Source organism: Aulonocara stuartgranti, assembly GCF_965226115.1.
Source record: "Aulonocara stuartgranti genome assembly, chromosome: 7".
Lineage (NCBI taxonomy): Eukaryota > Metazoa > Chordata > Actinopteri > Cichliformes > Cichlidae > Aulonocara > Aulonocara stuartgranti.
Window position 1 is genome coordinate 55,454,904 of NC_138945.1, and position 20,703 is coordinate 55,475,606.

At 41.0% G+C, this 20,703-nt stretch overlaps 2 protein-coding genes across 2 annotated transcripts; one reads left to right on the forward strand and one right to left on the reverse strand.

Annotated features, from left to right (window-relative positions):
• Positions 1-238: 238 nt before the first annotated feature.
• On the reverse strand, positions 239-7,590 carry pnpla2 (patatin-like phospholipase domain containing 2). Its single transcript, XM_082539316.1, has 9 exons — positions 7,092-7,590; positions 6,248-6,480; positions 5,738-5,803; positions 4,703-4,912; positions 4,498-4,558; positions 3,920-4,123; positions 2,764-2,896; positions 2,347-2,469; positions 239-1,804 (listed from the first exon to the last, which is right to left on the reverse strand). The coding sequence occupies exons 1-9, from the start codon at positions 7,276-7,278 to the stop codon at positions 1,483-1,485; spliced, it is 1,539 nt and encodes a 512-aa protein (XP_082395442.1). The 5' UTR covers positions 7,279-7,590; the 3' UTR covers positions 239-1,482.
• A 2,036-nt stretch (positions 7,591-9,626) lies between these two features.
• pidd1 (p53-induced death domain protein 1) lies at positions 9,627-20,427 on the forward strand. Its single transcript, XM_082539846.1, is given in 16 exon segments — positions 9,627-10,753; positions 10,934-11,347; positions 11,459-11,611; positions 11,726-11,777; positions 11,896-12,097; positions 13,214-13,363; positions 13,476-13,649; positions 13,733-13,880; positions 13,968-14,103; positions 14,186-14,336; positions 14,497-14,620; positions 15,580-15,695; positions 17,608-17,715; positions 17,913-18,109; positions 19,182-19,405; positions 19,408-20,427. Coding segments are annotated over 16 exon segments (2,964 nt in total). The 5' UTR covers positions 9,627-10,176; the 3' UTR covers positions 19,446-20,427.
• Positions 20,428-20,703: the final 276 nt, after the last annotated feature.

Here is a 20,703-nt window from a genome sequence, read left to right on the forward strand (position 1 = left end):
TCCTAACATGGCATTGTCCATGTTAGGACACTATTTATGTTACCCTTTTAGTTGCTGTCCAACTGTATCCTGCTGTGTTATTTTGTCCTTGTTCATTTCACTGCGGTATTTTTCAAAGTCTGCCATGATCCCTGAGTCATTATTTGGTCACTGCCTGGCATGTGTTACGTTTTTCTTCTTTTCATTGTCAGCTACAGGTTTACAGGCTAATGTGAGAAGAGGAATATGAAGACACAAATATTGATCATCACTTTATTTCACAATAACAAACATACATCCCTGGGGCAGGGATAGCTCAGTAGGTAAAGTGGTCGCCCCATGATCGGAAGGTCGGCGGTTCGAATCCACTTAACGGCTACCCTGAGGTACCCCTGAGCAAGGTACCGTCCCTACACACTGCTTAGTGGGCTGCCCACTGCTTCACTGAGTGAATGGGTCAAATGCAGAGGAAAAACAAGTAATTTCCCCATGGGGATCAATAAAGTATCCATTATTATTATTATATTTTTCTCTGAAACATTTTTTTGTTTTACATCATTTGGCACTCATTTTGCAATTATTTCATTGAAGGTTAAGGCACAGCATGGGAGTAGATCACACAGTTAAAGATGCAGCACACAGTGCAAGAAGAATTTTAACAAGTAGGTTGTAACCTACGAACAAAAGGCACAGTCAGATTAATGGGACTTCATAAAAAAAAAAATCACATTTTTGATTTATGCACTAAACATGTAGCAACAAATCAAATCTGTCAACATTCAATGCTAAATATTTAAAATCATTTATAAAAAGCTTCAACTTACATCTAAATAAATCAAGATGATCAAAAAATATATACGTGATTTGGAAAAAGTAAAGCACTTTTGTATTTTTCATATAAATAATTGTTAATACATAAGGCATTGCCATTAAAATGAACCAAGAAACATAAAGTGTTGTCTTTCACACTATGCATTGACACTTGCATCACATAAATGGAGTAGGTACGTGTACTAAACAGACTGGTTCATCAGTCGTTTTGCCCTCTGTGTAGCAAAAGTTACTTAAAGCTCATGACTGGATACAGAAGGAAAACTCTGATTAACTACTGGTCAGCACTCCACCAAAAACATAAACACACACCTATTTTAACCGTGCAACCTCAAGTGCTCATTCTTTGTTTCCAACATCCTGTAATTCAAGTCTGTACATGACTGAGCACATGTGCTAAGTTTAAATGCACTTCTATAGACATACGATCATGATGTGTGTATGGCCTTACAATAGTTGAGCAAAAACCTCAGTTCAGCGTCATGCACTGGTCCAAAGGCATTTAATACAAAGTTAAGTGTAAATATGTGAAACAATTAAAATTTCCAACCATTAGAAAATGGGGACGATCATATTAGAAAGATCTTCTTTCAGCCGAAAATACCTTAACATGAGGAAGAAGACAGATCTTTAAATCTGATTTGATGTTCTCTCTATCAGCACTCTTAGCAGCTACTGGTAGTTTCCAGAGTTAGCATCATTTGGAAGATTAAGACAACCTGTGTGCATTGTGAGACCTTCAGAGGAAAGGTCAGAGGAAAGGTCAGTAGCAGAGCTGTTATCTGGTGACATCATTCCAGTTTTGAAGGAGCCTTGCAGATCCATGTTGATACAGAGCACATCTGAAAGCAGCTGCCTCTTGTAGTTTTCCAGACGCATGAAGACATCCTGGACTGAAGAGCTCCTCCCGTTCACCCAAGTGGGAAACAGGCTTGGGGAGCTGAAGTGGGATGGGATGGACTTGTAGTGGTGCAGCTCCAGTTGGCAGAACAACCTAGTATTCATGAGAAGTATTTACCAGCATGAATATGGAGTAAGCTGTAACTGTGTGATTTTGTGTTATTAAATCAGGTTTAGATACAAAAAAAAACATTTTTATGACAACGAATCAAATGCAGATGTGTGAACGAGGAGAGGGAATCTGCAGTTAGCGGCTCTGCTTCACTTTCAAATTATCATATAGATCCTAAAACCTCACTGTAGATCATCTTCTGTGAACTACACGGCAGGTAGCTACAGCAACCAAATGATACTGTTGCTCTGTAACTGCTGGATGTGTCAACACGGTCAATTTATCAGACAGAACAGGGATTTTTAGTCGCTACTTGTTTCTGCTGCCCCCAACAGGATCACATAACCAGTTACTGTAGGTTTAACCCAGTTGAAATTCAGCCCTGTTCATTCACTGTATGAAGCAGATCCAGTTTTGGGGTTTATCAACATGGCATCATAATGACAGGCGTTGTAAATATGTGGCATAAATGGATGGCAGAAACAGTAAGTCAAAGCTTTGTGTAACTGCAGGGCTAAACCTACCTGGCAGATACACTGCGGGACAAGCTTCTGGAGGTCTGGCGAAGAAAACACTGTAGGATTTTCAATAACTGTTCTTGAATCCACACCACATCTTCCTGTACATCTGGCAGCCACTCCAAAAGTCTACACAAGGGACAAACGATTATTAGTCACCAGAGGACATAGTCGCCAGAATCAAAATCAGAATACTTTATTAATCCCTGAGGAAATTATAAGGTTACAGTTGCTCCCAGACAGTAAGAGCAGTAACTGACTGAACCAACTTAAATAATACTATAAATATTGCAGTAATAGTAAAATGGTGCTAAGATCGATTTTCACTGTATGCACTCTAAGTGAAATACAGTTTAAAGGTAATTAGTTCAATAAAAGGGACTACATGTACAAACAGACAGACGTAATGAAGTCCTATAGCACCTGAGAGTCAAGGACATAGCAGACTCCAGGGTGAGAGTGTAGGGAAGCATCATGGCTGTGGCCATCCTGACAGGAAGCAGGTTGCTTAGCGACTGCGCCAGGCTCCTCCTCTCCATGCAGGCCTCGACCAGAGCTGCAGAGGGAGGCAGAGAGACAGAATTACCCTCCTCTGTGCAAAACTACAAAGAAACTGTACACAAGTTCTATCTTATGACATATCAAATCGATTTTTTTCGGTACAGGGAAGATTGTGTACTTTATTTTCCCACAAGACTTGCAGTGACGTAAAGGTTTGAGCACTTTTACTCTGAATTTGTGCTGTGACTATTATAGTTAGCAGAAAATTTGCTGATTTCCAAAAGATGAACCATGCTCTTTTTAATTTTAAACTAAGATAAGGGTTTTATAAAACAACTGGCACTAGAATAATCACCTCTCAGTTTTATGCCTTTACCCATGGGTTAGAGGTGCAGTTCATATCCAAGTCTGCCCTGATTTGACCTTTAGCAATTTTATCATTTTAGACATTTGTATAAATGTTGTACGAATTCTTCATTAACAAAAAAACCCAAAAAACCCAAATGTTTGTTGTGAGGTCACAGTGACATTTAAACACAGAGAGTTCCTCCATAAGTTCAATTTAAAGAATTCACTCCAGGTATTCCTGAGATATGACACAAGACGTCTAGTCACAAAAACATAAAGATCTTGGCCATTGCTGCCTCTTTTCTGGAAAAAGAGTAGCAGGCAAAATGTTTACAAAGGTCTCAGGACTTTAGTTAGATTTACAAGGCTTCACAAGGATCGAAAAACTCAGCTGGCTACATAAAGGCTTACAAGCTGTGATTTCTCCTAAAGAGAGTTTTAATATGAACCAACTGTGCAAGATGCTAAAAACTTTGTTTGAAACTGGGAGAAATGGAACAAAAAAGCAACATTGCTTAACATTTTAAACATTAAGTCCTTGCATTATTGTTCACAGTGACAAATATTTTAAAGATTATTAAAGGAGTTTTAAATTGTTTTTAATCTCTAGATATATTTATCCACTACCCAGGCAGATGCTGCTTTCAGTTTACACTAAAAGGTTCCATTTCTTGCTTTGTCACAGTGTACCAACTTTTCAACTCAGTCTGTACCTTCGGCATCATGTTACCTTTGTGCAGAGCGGGAGGAAGGTACTCAATGATCTGCTCGTCGAAAGAGGCGCAGGCATAAACCTCCAATGCTGTCTCTTCCACCTGGGACTTTTCTTTGTCTTCACTTTTATTTGCGTCCTCCTCTTCACTGACTTCCTCATTTTCTTCTTTGTTAGTTAGTAGTGATCTGTCTGTATAAATTCGGTGGAGATTAAGCAATCCTGAAAAGAAGAGAAAATACCAGAGTAACTCATTTAATCTGGGACCATCTGTCAGAGTCATTTCTTAATAAAATAAATAACTTAACGAGTTCATAATGTTTAAAATACTTGTGTTGCTAAGTGTCACCTTAGTAAACTCATGCTTTGAGTTACATAAAGCTAACGCCTAACGATAACGGCTAAGAGACGCCAAATCACAGGAAAAATCAGTCTATTGATTTGATCACATAGTCATCGGAAGCACAAGCAGTGATAGTATATCTGGCTGATAATGTTTGTACATATCTCAGAGCCAGGGGACAAAAGATCGATTCGACTTGTCAGTACCAATCAGAAGAAGCTTTGAAGTAAGTTGGCAGATCAACAACCCTTACCATTTCTCTTTAAAAAATGCAGCGCGTCCGTGTATCCCTGTTTACACATGGCCTTCATTACCTGCACTCAAAACAAACACATAGAGTTATCTCACATGAGTCAGAGAGGTCCACTGAGTTCACTCACTGAGCCAATCAATTTGTCGGCAGCTGTGTGTGTATCTCTATGTGCATAGATCCGGAAGGCTGTAATCAAGCTACATACCATTGGATCTGGAGGAAAAAGTGCTCTGGAGACTCTGTAGAGGTTTTTGAGAGTGAACTTGATGCTTGTGTTGGTGAAGCGAAGCTCGTGCATGTTGGTCGAGGTGTCTCGGGGGCAGATGTCGCTCTCTCCTGAGAACGGGGACACGGTGATGGTGTTTTTTAGCTCGTACTGAGGGAGGTTGTCTGAGATTCCTCCATCAACGTATCGCTACACGAATAAAGAAAAAAAAACATCAGAAAATCTACAGAAAGTAACACATGATTGACTTTAAAGGACTCGTGTCCTTACAGCATTTCCTAAACAGGATGATGATAGCAATGACATAAAATCCCGTGTATTGACTAATCTGTGTTTTTATTGAAGTGGAGGCATGGCAGAGGTTTCACACTGTGTCAACAGATAAGATGTGGATGACATCAGCCATCTGAACTTGAGCCACTGAGGGTTAAGAGAGTTAGAACGGACTAACTTTCAAAGCCTGTGTCTGCACCATCATATTTGGCTCTGCTACTCTCTAATTTTGGTCACAAGCTCTGCATACAAACAAGAGCACGTGAGCTCCAAACAAACCATCACAAAGGCCACGGCGAGCAGTTGGGAACGCTGGTATTGCTCAATGATGTTTCCCAGAAAAAAAACCTTTGTTCTAGAAACATGGCCAGCAAAACTTCCCCCTTTAGTGTGAGATCTGCGACAAACACTAACTCTGCAGGAATTTTATAATCATTGTTTCCAAGCACATGCCATTCAGAGCAAACACATTCTCAGGGAAGGGAGGCCCCTGACAGGAGCACTTACAGAAAGAAGAAAAACTGCCAAAAGTCACAGCAAAGCACAATAGAAGGAAACACGATGTGTAATTCAAGCAAAGCAGCAAAACGGACTCGCCATGACATGTTTTAAACATGCTGTGCTTCTATATTCCAACATTTAATATCTTCTTAGGGAAAGATTTAATTAAATATTCCAAAAGCAGGAACGTGAGATTAAAAGAAAGGTGCACAGGTGCCAGATAAGAGTACATTTACTTACTACTCCTTGCAGTGTGGGAGGAATGATGCCACAGTACACTGGGATGTAGGCACTGCAGACACACGCCTGATTTGGAAAAGAAATAATAAGAAACAACGTCTGATTAATAATTGTAAAAGGAAATACAGTTCTTTGACTGCTGGAGATTTTCTGATTGATTTAAATCAAATCAAGCAGACTGCAGCTAAATAATACTCTCAGCACATAAACGCTGTGATATCAGAAATTATTATTATTGTTTTTCTGGTCTTAAAGGATATTTTATAATAACATTAACTGAATTTTTTTTTTTAAAAACTAGGGCTGCAGCTTGTAACTTTTATTATTACAATATAACAACCTACACAACAATTCAAGCACAACATATCAGAAAATGGTGAAAACATTGTGTGTCATAGTCCAATGTAGCATCTGCATATCATTTGTTTTGCCTCAATAACAAAGGAGCTGCAGTGGAGATGAATATTATGTTGCAGCAAGCCTGCTGATCAAAGTATTAACACTGCATACCTGCACCACTTCCTCCTTGTTGTTGAACTGGGTCACCAGGACGTTTTCTCCATCTGTAACTCGGGTGAGAGAGATTCCCAGCCTCCCACTGGCTCGATGGTGGCAATCAGCTGGCAGAGTGCGTCGCAGCATGTGTCGCACGATCTTCACCAGGTTAAAGGAAGGATGCATCGGCCCGAGGAACCGCTTTCTCGCGTCTTTGGCAACCTCAATGATGCTTGCACCAGCCTCTCCTGTGAAACAGGGAAACAGACATTGGCGTCTGGGAACTGTTGTGCACTTTATGACAGAAAGTTTTGGTGCTTTTGTTGCAGCGAGACAGGTTAATGGACATCAGTGTAACACACACACACACACACACACACACACACACACACACACACACATATATATATATATATATATGCTTTTAATGCTTTTAATATATATATATAATTAAAAGCATGCCAAATTTTAGCAATACTCCAATATTACATTCATAGTACTTGGGAAGGTCGTGTAGTATACAACAAAATAGACACAAATACATTCACAATCGGTTTTTACATGCACAGCATCAGATAAGGGGACTTGCTCGGGTAACAGGCGATACATTTAAAGCAAGAATTAGAAGATTGATGACAATCCTGTTACAAAACATCCTCTCTTCCTCAGAAGATGGTTATCACTTTTGAGTTGCACCACTGAGCTGATGAGCGTGAGGATGGCCTCAATGCCACTCTGTTTCAATTTCATGCTACATCATTTTCTTATCCCGCTCATTTCAAGCTATAACGCATAGTTACATGCAATAACTCCTACATAGTACTCGAGCTTAGTAATCTAAGACCCAAAAGATACTTGCCGAGACATACTCCAGTGACCAGAGCAGTGGCGGTGAGAGCTCCAGCAGATGCACCGTATATGTGCCGGGCGTTCTGGACCAGAAAGGGAGCCTGCTCCTGCAGGCAGCTAGCCACGCCAATGTGGTAGATACCAAGGAAGCCGCAGCCGGCGAAAGAGATGTTCCACGGGGAGTCCAGTGGAAACATCCTGCCAGGGCGGTCCACAGCTGTGGACTCCAGTGGGGCTAAGGTCGCTGGAACACGATACGACTGAGTTTACGCAGATACCAACTTATAAAAACTTGCTAACAGTCTGCTTCTAGAGCCTGTTCATAACTTAATGTCGGTCTCCTGTTTTGGTTAAGCCTAAGTCAGATTTTCCGTTGCAGGTAGCGCCGAAACAGTCAGACTGTTTAAAAATGCCTTCACGGTAAAAAGTAAGAAAGCTGTAATTACAAGCAGCCCTGGACTGGTTAATATACCGACGCAGTAGACCACGGGGACTTGTTGTGATTTCATGAAGTACTGGCGTGAGGAGGGCGTAGAGCGAACCCGGCTGGCCAATCATCAACGACACCGCAAATTCTAGTTCACCAATCACAATCGAGAAAGATACTAAAGCGACCAATCACACTCTGCGTTGTTGAAACACCCGGAAAGTCACAGAGCGGTCACACGCGTCTTCTCTGACAGCTGTCAAAAGTTCGTCCCCAGACGGAGCAAGGCGTTTTGTTTTGTCCTTTCTATATTTGTCTATCTGTTTATGTTTTTTCGTTGTCAGGAAAACATGTCCTGACAACTATGAGGATTTTCTTCAACGATTGGTGTTATCGCTCGGAAGGTGTATTGATTTCCTGTTATGCAATATTGGCAAAATAAACCAGATTATCCCCCCCCCCCTCACCACCACCACCCATACACACACACACACACACACACACACACACACACACACACACACACACACACACACACACACATACCTCCCGCGCGTATCGCCACAAAATAGTAAACATTGGTACAAGTTGAAATGGTAGTAGGGTTTCGCAACATACAGTAATGAAGTCCCAAATCTCTTGCGCCTGAAGTACACCCAGCAATAACACTGAAATGTTTTTCTGCAACACTTCACAGAAATAGATTGCAAATAGTCACTGCTGTGGGAACTGATTCAGATTCTGTTCGGGACACCATATTTCTTCCATAAGAAAGCCACTAAAAAACAACAACAAAAGAATACAGGAGGTGACACTTTTTTCTGACCGAGTATTATGTTCTGATCACTCTGACTCTACCACCTTTGACCTTCGGCATAATTTATCTTAGTCAAACAAATACTTTTACACTTTAAAGCAAATTTTCCACTATGACCTTTTGACATAATTTCCTCATCGACATATTGATTTCTGGACTTATCACTGAACAAATGGACAACACAGTTAAAAACAAGTAGCACGTTTGAGGACGAATGATGACAGTATAGAAGCTAAAGGTCTTCTAGAGCTATTTTCTATATAAAAAAAATATTTATTTATAAACATACATATATATTAAATATCATATGTTATGGCTGTTTTGTGTATGCCAGAATAACTGCAGACTTACTTTTAAGTAACATTTGTCAGTAAGTTAAAAGTAACAATTTTGGTATGTGTATAATTTATATGAATATGTTAACTGTAAGTTAATGCAAATATTAAATCAGGAACTCAATGCATTAGGCATGTATACATGGTCAAGACAACGTGCTCTTCAAACCAAGCATGAGAATTAGGAATAAAGGTGATTTAAATAACTTCAAAAGCGCACGGTTGTTGGGGCCAGACAGGCATGCCTGAGTAATTCAGAAACTGTTGATCTGCTGGGTTTTTTCCACAGGCCATCCTGGGGCTTACAGAGAATAGTCTGAAAATAAGAAAATATCCAGTGATCTGGGTGAAAATGTCATTTTGATACCAGAGGTCAAGAAAGAATGGCCATACCACTTTGATCTGATATGAAGGCAAAAATAGCTCAAATACTTAAGCTAAGGTATATATACGAGCATCTCTGAAAAATACAAGAACGCTTGGATCCATTGGAGGTATCAAAGATTCAGGCTAGTGGTGGTGTAAAGTTGTATGGGATTTTGTCTTAGGACACTTTGGGCTCCTTACTACCAACTGAGCATCATTTAAACACCACAGCCTGCTGATGGAATCTTTCAGCAGGATAAAACACCATGCCACAAAGCTCAAATCATCTCAAACTGGTTTCTTAAACATGACAATGAGTTCACTGTACTCAAATTACCTCCACAGTCACTGGTAATTTTACCAATTTAAAAAAATAATTTTACAATTATTTCATTAATCGTATCATTACGTTCGCGTTTAAAATTGTTCATAGCATGAAACATCTGAAAATAGTGTTTATGGGTGGACATCATCACACTAACGCCTACAGCAATAAAATGATCTCAACAGCGCCGCCCGATGGACAAAGGGGGACTAACATCACTGCACACGTTGCTAAAACGACAGTCCCGCTCTCTGCTGAAACTTTGGCGGCGCCACCATCAAGGCGCTCGTTGTGATACACAAGAGCTACCGAAGGGGCGGGCTTCTAGAATTAAACGGAAAATGTCGATTTGACTCCTCCTATCTTCCGTCGCCAGATCTTGTGAACAAAACAAACGAACAACAGTGACGCAGAGCCCTCTTTTTAAAAAACAATCTGGTTTCCGGAAGTAGCGATAAAGAGTTAAGAAACCAGACTCCTTTGTTACACGTTAGTAATCTAATAACGTTGCATTAAGTCGTACACAGCTCTGGTTAATTAAAGCGAATACTAAGAGCTCCACCGTAGTGAGCGGATATTTTTTAATTAGCATTTTTGTTCTTAATTATAGCTATGGCCATAACTAATAACGTTTAGCTTCGTAGTGGTTAGATTAAACTAATTCAGAACTTGTGCCACACATAAACTGTTCGTCCCTTCTCATGGGAGCCTCTTAGCTCCGTCTGGGTGTAATGACATGACCTGTACATAACAAATGTTATGCGGGGAGAAATTCTCAGGAAAGTACTGGGCGAGGGGCAAGTCAGCTAACAGACTGTGTGTTCAATGGACAGAGGCAGCGAAGACGACGCGCCTCCCGATGAAGATTGTGGATGCCATGCAGCCAGCACGGAAGACGGAGAGGTGGAGGTTACACCTGCATGCAGCCTTTCAGGTGGAGTTGCAGAAATTTTGGCCCACGGAATCTGGGGACTTTTGAATCAGGAACAGGAGAGGATGGCTGGCCCCACTATGTTTGGAGAGCAGGGAGATGTTGTTGATCCCCCCTCTGTGTCTCCCATCAGCCTTATGGATACCTGTGCTCCCTCCATATCCACCCTTCCCTCCTGCTCATACTCCTCCAGCCGTCACACCGACTTTTCCTCCTCATCTTCTTCTCCCTTGTCCTTGTCTCCACCCTTGCCTCCTTCCGTGGAGCTTTCAGCTGTGTTGACTGATACAAGATTGACCCTGGATGTGTACCGGGGAGGTGCAGCTGCATTGCCCCTCCTTTGGGAGTCCATCCCGGGGCAGCTGAAGGGCCTTCAGTACCTGAGGCTGGGCTCTGAGGAAAAAGCAGGGCTGGATGGTGCACTGGATGTCCTGTCCCATCTGACAAAGCTACGATCACTGGCTATTCGGGGTACTTTTTTCATAAATTTATTTCAGTGTCATCTGGTTGTCACCATACTTGTTTCATTGCATTTTAGTTGTTGCCTTTAGTTAAGTTAAACTATGTAATACTGTGTCATAGAATGATAATTCTTCTGTGATTCTCTGTCTTTTTCTTTTGCTCTAATTGCATTTTTCTTTCTAACTAAAGGACACTGTTTACATGACTCAAGGGGTGACCCCCTGCCTGGCCTCCTCACCACCTTACCAGCATCTGTTTCCTTACTTTCCCATCTGGTGCACCTGGATCTCTCCTTCAACCAGCTCTCCTGTTTACCATCCTGTCTGCTTAGCCTTTCCATGTTGTCCTCGTTGCTCCTCTGTCACAACCACCTCTCGGCTTTGCCCTCTGATATAAGCCAGCTTTCCTCCCTCACCTACCTCTCCCTCCTGGGGAATGAGCTGGTGTCTCTCCCCCCGGGTCTGGGTCAACTGAAAGCACTACAGACTCTGGATGTGTCAAATAACCTCCTCCAGGAGCTACCTGACGAAATTGGTTCACTGGAGGAGCTTGTTAAGCTGGAATTGTCCCAGAACAAGCTAAAGCAGCTACCAGAGAGCATGGGTAAGGGCATAAGGGTGAGTGGGTGTGTCTAGTGAAAAATCACTTAATGTAAGATAAATTGGTTCTGGAGCAATTCAAAAAGAGTAACATTGTCTTTTTTTTGTTGCCCAGGTTCTCTCCTTTCACTCAGGGAACTTGTCATCTACAGCAATGGCCTCCGTCTGATCCCACTCTGTCTGAACAAACTGCCTCTGCTTAAAATAGACGTCCGTGACAATCCCCTGGGACGACCTCCAACTCCTCCTCCTCTCTCTCCTACACCTGGTGAACAGAGAAAAACAGGAGCTTAAAATCGATTAGAGCTCAATGTATTTTGATCCTGAACATGCAGTGCTGAACTTTGTTTTTAGCATATTAACTGTGTTTTATTCTCACCAGATGAAGCAGAAACAAAACTCCCAGAACTGCACATTGGGTTTAATCAGCACAGGTACAGTGTCACTCATAGCAGGCTCATATTTTCTCATTCTTTGAAATAATACCGTTAGTTAAATTGATACAAGCTATATTTAAAAAAAAAAAGGTTTGATGCTCCTTTTGCTCTTTAGTTTCTGCATTTCGTCTGCCGGGTGTCACGTGTTCCTCCCAGGGGGGGCTGAGCTGGTGTTCCCCCCAGGATGCATAGTGACAGCCACAAAACTGGCCTGGGCCGAGAAGAGGCCACAGCGAAAGTGGGTACAGCTGGAGGAGCATGAGATCCTTCTTAGTCATCCGCTGGAACTTCGTCCTCATGGAGTCACATTTTTAAAGGTATTTTAAAGCGTATAGGAACACTCCATAACTATTTAGTTATCATGATTTGGTAGTTTGTGATTTGCAGCTGTGGAGAAACCGAACTTTACCTCTGTTTGCATATTTGTTTAGAACCTTAGTTATTTACGCACTCGGGTAAACATGACCAACCTAGTTCTTTTGTAATATTAGTTATACAGTCATCAGCCACTTTATTCGTTTCACCTTGTTAGTACCAGGTTTGACCCCCTGCCTTAATTCTTCATGGCATACATTCAGCACAGTGTTATACATTTTGGTACAAATTGACACAATAGCATCACACAGTTGCTGCAGATTTGTTGGCTGCACATCGATGATTCGAATCTCCCGCTCCACCACATCCTAAAGATGCTCTACTGGATTTAGATCTGGTGACTGTGGAGGCCATTTGAGTACAGTGAGTTCTTTGTCATATCCAAGAAACCAGTTGCTGGAAGCAGGAATCAGAAAATTGGTACACTGTGTTCATAAAGAGATTAGTCAGCAGTAAGACTTATGTAGGCTGTGGTGTTCAAATGATGCTTACTTGGTAGTAAGATGCCCAAAGTTTACCAAGAAAAGACTTCCCAAAAAACTCATCAGACCAGGCAATGTTTTTCCAGTTGTATTCTCAGTTTCCTGTTCTTAGCTGTGAGGTGTGGCACCCGATGTGGTCTTCCACTGCTGCTAACCATCTGCTTCAAGGCTTAATGTGTTGTTCATTCAGAGATGTTCTTCTGCATACTTGGTTGTAATGAGTAGATATTTGAATTACTGTTTCCTTCATATCAGCTCAAAGGAGTGTGGCTGTTCTCCTCTGGCCTCTGATATCAGTAAGGGATTGAGCAGGTGTACCTAATGAAGTGGCTGGTGAATGTATGTATCAAACCCTGGGCCATTTCTCTATGTTTGTTTGCACGTTAGGTTAGCAGGTGCCATAGGTGTGGATGTGAGGTAGATAATGGGCTTAAAATGCACAAAATAAAGCACTGTATGAATGTGTGAATGTGACTAGTAACTTGAGTGGTTTCCATCAAATATTTGCTATTTCCTATCTGTTTCTTTCTTGCACTTGCATGAGATAAATGCATCTCACCTCTAAAATGCTTACAGCCTGTTGAGGTATGTGTGCCATATCGCCGGACGAAAAGAAAGGAGGTGGTGGTGCGGACGTTTGATGGACAGTCATGGAGTACTTTGCCCACTGAGCTAAGGAGAGGAAGTGAGAGCCATAGCAGTCGCCCTGGGGGACGTCCAGCCAGGGTAACCCATAAAACATGCTACTGCAAATGGATATTATTACAATTATTTTTTTGTCTTGGACAAACAGTATTACTATATTAGTGGTGAAACTGGCTTCTTTTTGTACCTTTAGCTGGCATGCTGCTCAGTGAACCACTTTTCTTGGTTTATGGCCGTGTCTCGCCCAGTAAAGGACAGCTGCTCTGTCACACCAGCCGGAGGCTTACTGGTGTCAAGTGCTGATCCTGGAGTAAAGCTTCACTTTCCTCCGGATTCCACAGTGGAGACTCGCACCATCACTTTACAGGTCAGCTAGCAGCAGTACCTACACATGATTGACATCACTGTTCTTGTCTGGTCTGCAAGACTTTGGTGTTTCCTGATTTGCAGGTGTTGCAGGTGTCTATGTCAGACGTGCAGGCGCTGTGCGGTGATCCTCAGGCCAGAGTCAGCCCCCTGCTTTGTCTCTCCCAGACTCCCAGCATGCATTTTCTACAGCCAATCAAAGTTCAGATTCCCCTGCCATCTGGTGTCACCGGTACATTAGGCCCTCCTGATGCTCACACATGTGTGTAATAACACATTAAATTAGTGTATATTAATGTTTTTCTCCCTTTCTTTGCAGGCCATACAGTTGATATGTCCTGTTTGCATCTGCTCCATGGAGATCCCACTGCCCAAACCTGGACTGACATCACAGCACAAGTCTCTCTCTATGTTACCCATTTGTATGCCATTTTCTACATTACGCATTTCTCCTGGTAAGGGTCAGCTCTATATCACCATAAAGCACTTTTGAAATGTAATTTACAGTGTAGGATTATAATGTGTGTACCACTACAGGTACTGGCTCTGGTATACTACACAGCGCTGCGTCAGTGGGGCGGTCAGGAAGATCTACCAGAGGTTAAAACAGTTCAAAGTCCAGTTCCTGGTCCTCCAGAGGAAAACTGATCCTTCACAGGTTCTGCTGCAGTGCTTACCTTCTAACAAGGTTTGTGGTGATTTTTTTTTTCCTGTGTTGTCACTGTGCACAGAGTCAGCCACTGTGGGTGGTGTCATAGCCTTGGTAGTGTATGACTTTGAACTGATTTGTTTCTGGTGTAAACTGCATGCTCAGGTGCTAAGCAATGGTTGTGGTGTTTCCTGCACAGGTAGAGAGCAGAATGCAGTCTTTGACAGAACAATATGATGGACCCCAGCCTTCAGACCTGTGTGACCTGCTGGAAGGAGAGCAGTTCTTTGCTGGCTTTGAAAGAGGCTTAGAAATCAGCACAGGTATGAAGCCTTAGAGAAACTTGTTTGAGGTTGATTTGGAGTTTTTATCAAATCTACTGTACTGATCACATGGTCGCCACTGCTCACACAGTGAGCTTAACTGGCAACCCTGATACAGATAAGTGGAAGAAGATGGATGGATGGTGTTTTTATATCATTAGTGAACAGAGCAGACTATACCATTATGGCATTTTCTCCTCTGAACTGTATTGTCAGCCAGGGTAACCAATCTAAGGGAGAAATCCCGTCGTCCTTCAGCACGTGTGGGGTGAAGTTGCCAGATATAGGAATCACAACCAAGATTTACATAATATTTGCAGCACATTCATAGATAACTATGTAATCAGATCAAAAAGCTTCATTTCTATGTTGCAATGGTTTCAGACTCAATATTTCATAGTTTGTTTTGGGCTTGGGTTAGGTCCTCTGTTCACTGTTTCACCTTCTGTGTGCATTTATTCTTCTCCTCTGCTCCCCTCCCTGCTTGTCACAGTGAAACAGACACATAGGAGCAAAGAAGGGGAGAAGAGGAACAGTTAAAACATGGCTCAAAATAACACAACCTATTTTGTTGCTGTAAAAATTTTTTTACCACCAAAGCGCTAAACCTTTTTAAATGTTTTGTTTGTGATGACATTTTCATTAACTTAAAGGTTACTTTTCCCCAGGAATACAATGTCGCTGTGTTTTGGAAATCGCGATTTGAAAATTAACTACTAGATTTGCACACGATAAACAGGACAAAGGTCATTTTAAAGGAGAATCAATTATCTTCTTGGACAAAAATTAAATATGTGTTTAAACCTATACAGATGATTCTTTTAAGGATTTAATCAATGCCAGGAGAAGGACTTTAGCTTGTTTGTCTTTTCTTCCGAGGTCTTATGATGTGCGGTTGTGTAATGATTGGCCTGACATAACTTTTTGTCTCACACTGATATTTCCCTGTTTTTTTCCAGATAGACCAGACTGTGTGGGGGGAAGACTCTGTTTCGAGTTTTACTCCAGCCTGAAGAATCTGAAGGAAGTGTATATCTGTTCAGCACAGGCTCAGAAGGGACCAGTGAGGGGGCAGGTAAGTCATAGACCCCCACCCCCCCACCACCACCACCACCATGCACACACTGTCTGCTTTATATTTAACTAGGAAAGCACATTTTTTTAAACTCACAGGCTTGCATGCAAATATAGTATATAAGAAAAAAACGGACTTTTCACAGTATAAATGAGCTTGAAGGTCACATCTGTGAAAGTGCCATCATGCACTTTATCCTTTAACATGCTTGTGCAGCAATTTCTACATGATGGGACCAGATGTGACCTACACTATTTTACAGGTTAAAACAATTCTATAATATTTACTGCTGTGATTTTTGTGATCCTGTCTTAGTGGTGTTGATTCAGTCCTGTGGTTTCTTTTTATTGTATTTTAGCTCATCATTTTCCTGTATGCTACATTGGAGCTGGAAAAAAATATTAGTTGCACCTTTCAAAACACTGCAGGTCCAGTCCTGGTAGCTCAGAATTGAATCAAAACTTGTGGTCAAGCGTTTTAGTCTATAGCAAAAGCTGAACACTTAATGTGAGGTATGGATTTTTAAGATAGCACAACATTACATACATAGACCCCACATACCTTTAAATCTGTTGGTTTAAAAAAATGTGTGGAAGCACATGGGAATTGATATAATTTCTCTATGAATGGCCTCAGAAGACCCCACTCTGTTAAAAGTAGACAGCTGAATGACCTTACCTTTGGGGAGACGAAGGTAAAGTAAATACTAAAAAAGATACACATTCTCTTGAGGCATATATCATCTTCTCAGTACTTCTCAGATGTCCCATGGCTTAGTTCAGAGATAATAAATCTCTTTTCACATGTTTTCTTTAGAGCAACATGAAGCCAAAGATAGCAAGAAAGTAGTTATCCCCAAATGTGTGTGGGAGGTGAGGTGTGCCTGATTTGCTTCACTGATATCTATTTGTGTGTCCTTTGTGCCAGGTACCTATTTAGGTGGACCTATAAATCCAAATTTTAAGCCTGACAGCTGAGATTTGTCAGAAGACTACACTTTCTTTAAAAATGGTTCTTTTACAGCTTGTACCTTCCTAGGATACCTAAAACAGTTGATTGAAAACTAATGAAATTCTCTGTTGCAATTGCTCACCATTAGAATATTAGATATTGGTGGTCTCTCTCCCATTATTTCCTAATGGATGTAGTGCAGTTTTTATGGAAAGGGGAATAAAAAGGAAAAAGCCTTCTGTTTTAGTTCCTTCTAGTAAACTCACTGGTGCTTCCTGTGTGCTTGTATATGTCTGGATAATGTCTGTTATGAGTAAGATATCCAAGGAGAAGACTTGTGCTCCTCGCATGGTGAATAAGAGAACATTTTTAACAGAGGCATCTATGTGGAGAACTGGTTTATTGACAAAGATCTGTCCTCGTCAGCTTTACTCTGTGGAGCTCACATGGGAATGCCGTAGTACCCTACTCAATCTTTACTGGCAACCCAACGAACATCAGTCTGGAACTGCAAGCATGTTAGACAGAGAATTACACACTTCACCCACTTCACAATGATAATAAAGAATCGCATCAGTTTCGGCGTGGCAATAAAGAAACTCTTCCTCGCTGCCCTGCGGTGTGCTTGCTCCATTATTTGAGGGCAATTTTGGTTTAACTCAATAAACCGTGGACCCTGGGCTATCAATTTAAAGGAATTGTTATTCTAAACTGGAAACAGTGTAATCCAGCCTGTTTTTCCAAGGAACCACAGAGCGACCAACAACATAAAACTGTTCTCAGGGCCTGATATATAATACTTCTTGCCCAATGGAGTTTGTCTCTAAAGGAGATTAATTCCTAATAAATGTTCTTGTTGATTATAATGAATCACATTTAAAAAGGTAAATGTGCTTTCTATGTTTTATGGTTAAACAGGTTTTGGACAACACTGATAATATGCTCTGCACCTCTGTTACAGGTGTCCTTTTATAGAGGGGAGATTCCCAGCAACCTGCCAGAGGAAGTAGCCAGAAAGAGGAAAGGACTCGACAGCCAGTGGCTTACAACTTTACCTCTAAGACTTCCTGTCAGTTGAAGAGATGGATCCTATTTTATTCTTATCTTAAAAGATGTTATTGCATGTAAAATGTTCTGTCTATATACATTATTATTAGTTTCTAAACTAGACTCTTGTTAGTACAGAAAAACGTTTTCTAAGCATTATTTCAGAGGAGGCTTTCTCCCTATGCTCTAAAGGGACCACTTTCTTTATTGTTCTTGTAGGCTCTAAACTCAGAGAACACTTTCATCATGGAGGAGGTCGAGTATCCTCCTCTGAACCTGGGTGACCCTGAGAGTGGCTACCTGACAGAAGCCAACCTGCTGTCCATCTCTCTTCAGATAGCACAAGACTGGCGTGTTATTGGCCTCAATCTGGGCTTGAGCTATCAAGAACTGGAACGCATCCAGTACAAGAACAGGTAGGACTGAACAATCATGTTCACTTAGAATTACTTAAGTGAAGACATTTGGCTTTTCCACGTGGAAGCTGCACATTTCAGTCGAGCTTGAAGGTGTTGATTTTAAATCAGTAATGTCAAATACATTTTTTTATGTTTTATGAACCTCCAAATAAGTCAGTAACTACTCTCAACTTTTAGGTGAGTGAATGAAGTGATAATCAGTGGTGCTCAAAAATACCCCTGAATGACAGAGTAGGAAATTCACTAGAGGGTTACCCAAGCAACCTCATTCTGAAATCTCTGTGATGTGTTCTGAGTGGATAGTTTTCTATGCAAAAGAAGTGTGTGTGAAAACATTACTCTATCTATCTATCTATCTATCTATCTATCTATCTATCTATCTATCTATCTATCTATCTATCTATCTATCTATCTATCTATCTATCTATCTATCTATCTATCTATCTATCTATCTATCTATCTATCTATCTATCTATCTATCTATCTCAAATTCTTGTTAATAATATATGAATAATTTGGTAATGGGTGCCATATAAAAAATAAATATGTCAAACTAAGTCATTTACATTTTTAGCCAAGAGAGAGGTAAAAAAAAGAAAAGGAGGAAAGTACATTTGTTGAGTGAGTGATCACACATCATGGCACAGTCAAAGCTTTGCCAGGAACAAGATGGCGTGAGATGTATGTAACAGGAGGAAAATTCCCGGAGTGGGAGAGACATGCTAGTGAATTTTGATTGTTTTAATCTGCACTGCCATCACGAAGCCATCTGGGACACTGCAGGAGATTACACACAGGCTGATGCTCATCTGGCCCTCCCCCTTCTCCTCGTGTTCAGAAACCCTCTATTGATTCATCCTGGAGGTGGAAGAAAAACGCATTATGTATATGTATGTGTGTGTGCGTGTGTGTGTGTTTTTGCATTTGTGTGTAGGATTTTAATGTACGAATCTATTCACATTTTAATACTAATGTGCGTTAGATATAACAGGTATAACAGTAGGAGATTAGAGAGTTTACTGTGGGATTTGAACATATATTTCAGTGGTGTGTTTTCCTTCGCTACCAGGGACAATCTGGGTGCCTTGGTCCTGGACATGCTGTTTCACTGGGCCCGGGCGCAGAAGAACGAAGCACCCGGGGCAGTATCTCGGCTGGTGGCTGCTATGATCGAGAGCGGCCGGAGAGACCTGGCCGAAGAGATCGAGGACATTGTCAACATAGGAAAGAGAAAGTACACAGAGTCTTTGAGGAGAGTAGGTCTGGAAGCAGAGAGCTCCTCTCTGGGTGAAAAACAGCAGTAGATGAGCCCATGCTGGACACAGATGGCTGACTTACACTTGAGTGACCTGCTTGTTTACCGTGGGCCTCCACTATCTTGTTCTGTTGTCATCAACTGCAGAAGTGCACAATCATGATAACCGGCTATGTGCTGGTGGCACCTTTCATAAGCTCAACAGAGGAACAGGTAAAATGGATTTACTGTGTAATGGCCTATACCTTGTTTTTAACAAACCAACCCCCCAAGTATGTAAGCATCTAAAGCAGGGATGTTGAGCTCATTGTACCTGATGGCCATGCACAATCGACTTTGATCTTCATTTAAGTCATTTAATTATTTAATTTATTTTATTTAATGAATCTATTACCTTGGTGTAAAATGAAGGAACATGTGTTAGGAATAGTAGGAAGAGATGCTCAAAACGTAATAAAATGCAGTTAAAAGTCATAATTTTATGACCTCCTTAACATTTTCCAAAGCTGTCCAGCGGGTTGGATTGGAGTCTTTGCTGGGCAGATTTTGCCCCCTAGGCCTTATGTTTGACAGTCCTGATCAAAATCATCTTAAACTTTTGACTCCATATCTCAAATCTTTAACTTTTTATATATTTGTTTTCTTTAGCACTTTATAAATGTGTCTCATTCATTTAAAAAAACATCTCATTATTTCAAACCATAATTTCACTATAATTTTGAAAGAGCATTTCATGTTTTTGATTCAGAATCAAATTATAATAACAAACTATAATTATTTTTGAAATATACCAATGACTGGATCTATTAATGTTGTTTTTTTTTTTTATTTCTGGTACCTGTTCAGACAGCAAACAGCTCTGAGACCTGTGAGAGCATGTTACAGGACTGCACTAAAACTGCAAACATAAGCCATTTTTACAGCTGATTACATTTCCTCCTTGTGTGCCTTTGGTCACTGAATAATCAGTTTAGCTGCAGCACAATCTCAGTATGATATGAGGACGTTAGAGCTTTGTAATGTATGAATGTACACTTTTTTAATATGTCTTATAAGTAAAACTGGGATATAATTTTTTGTACTTGTCAGCTGTTTTTCTTTCTTTGGTCGTGACTCACTCATTTATTGCCGCACGCTCAGCCCCAATATTTCAGCTCCTGCCATTTTTTTTCTATTTCGGTATTCAAGGTCACTGTGATGTGATGAAGCGTCACCATGACGCCGACTCCCATCCCCCATTGCTACAACTTTACCTCCTGCACTTCCACTACACGCCACTAGAGGCCCCCATTTTTAAAATCCTCTTTTCTGTTTTTTTTCTATTTCACTCCATCGC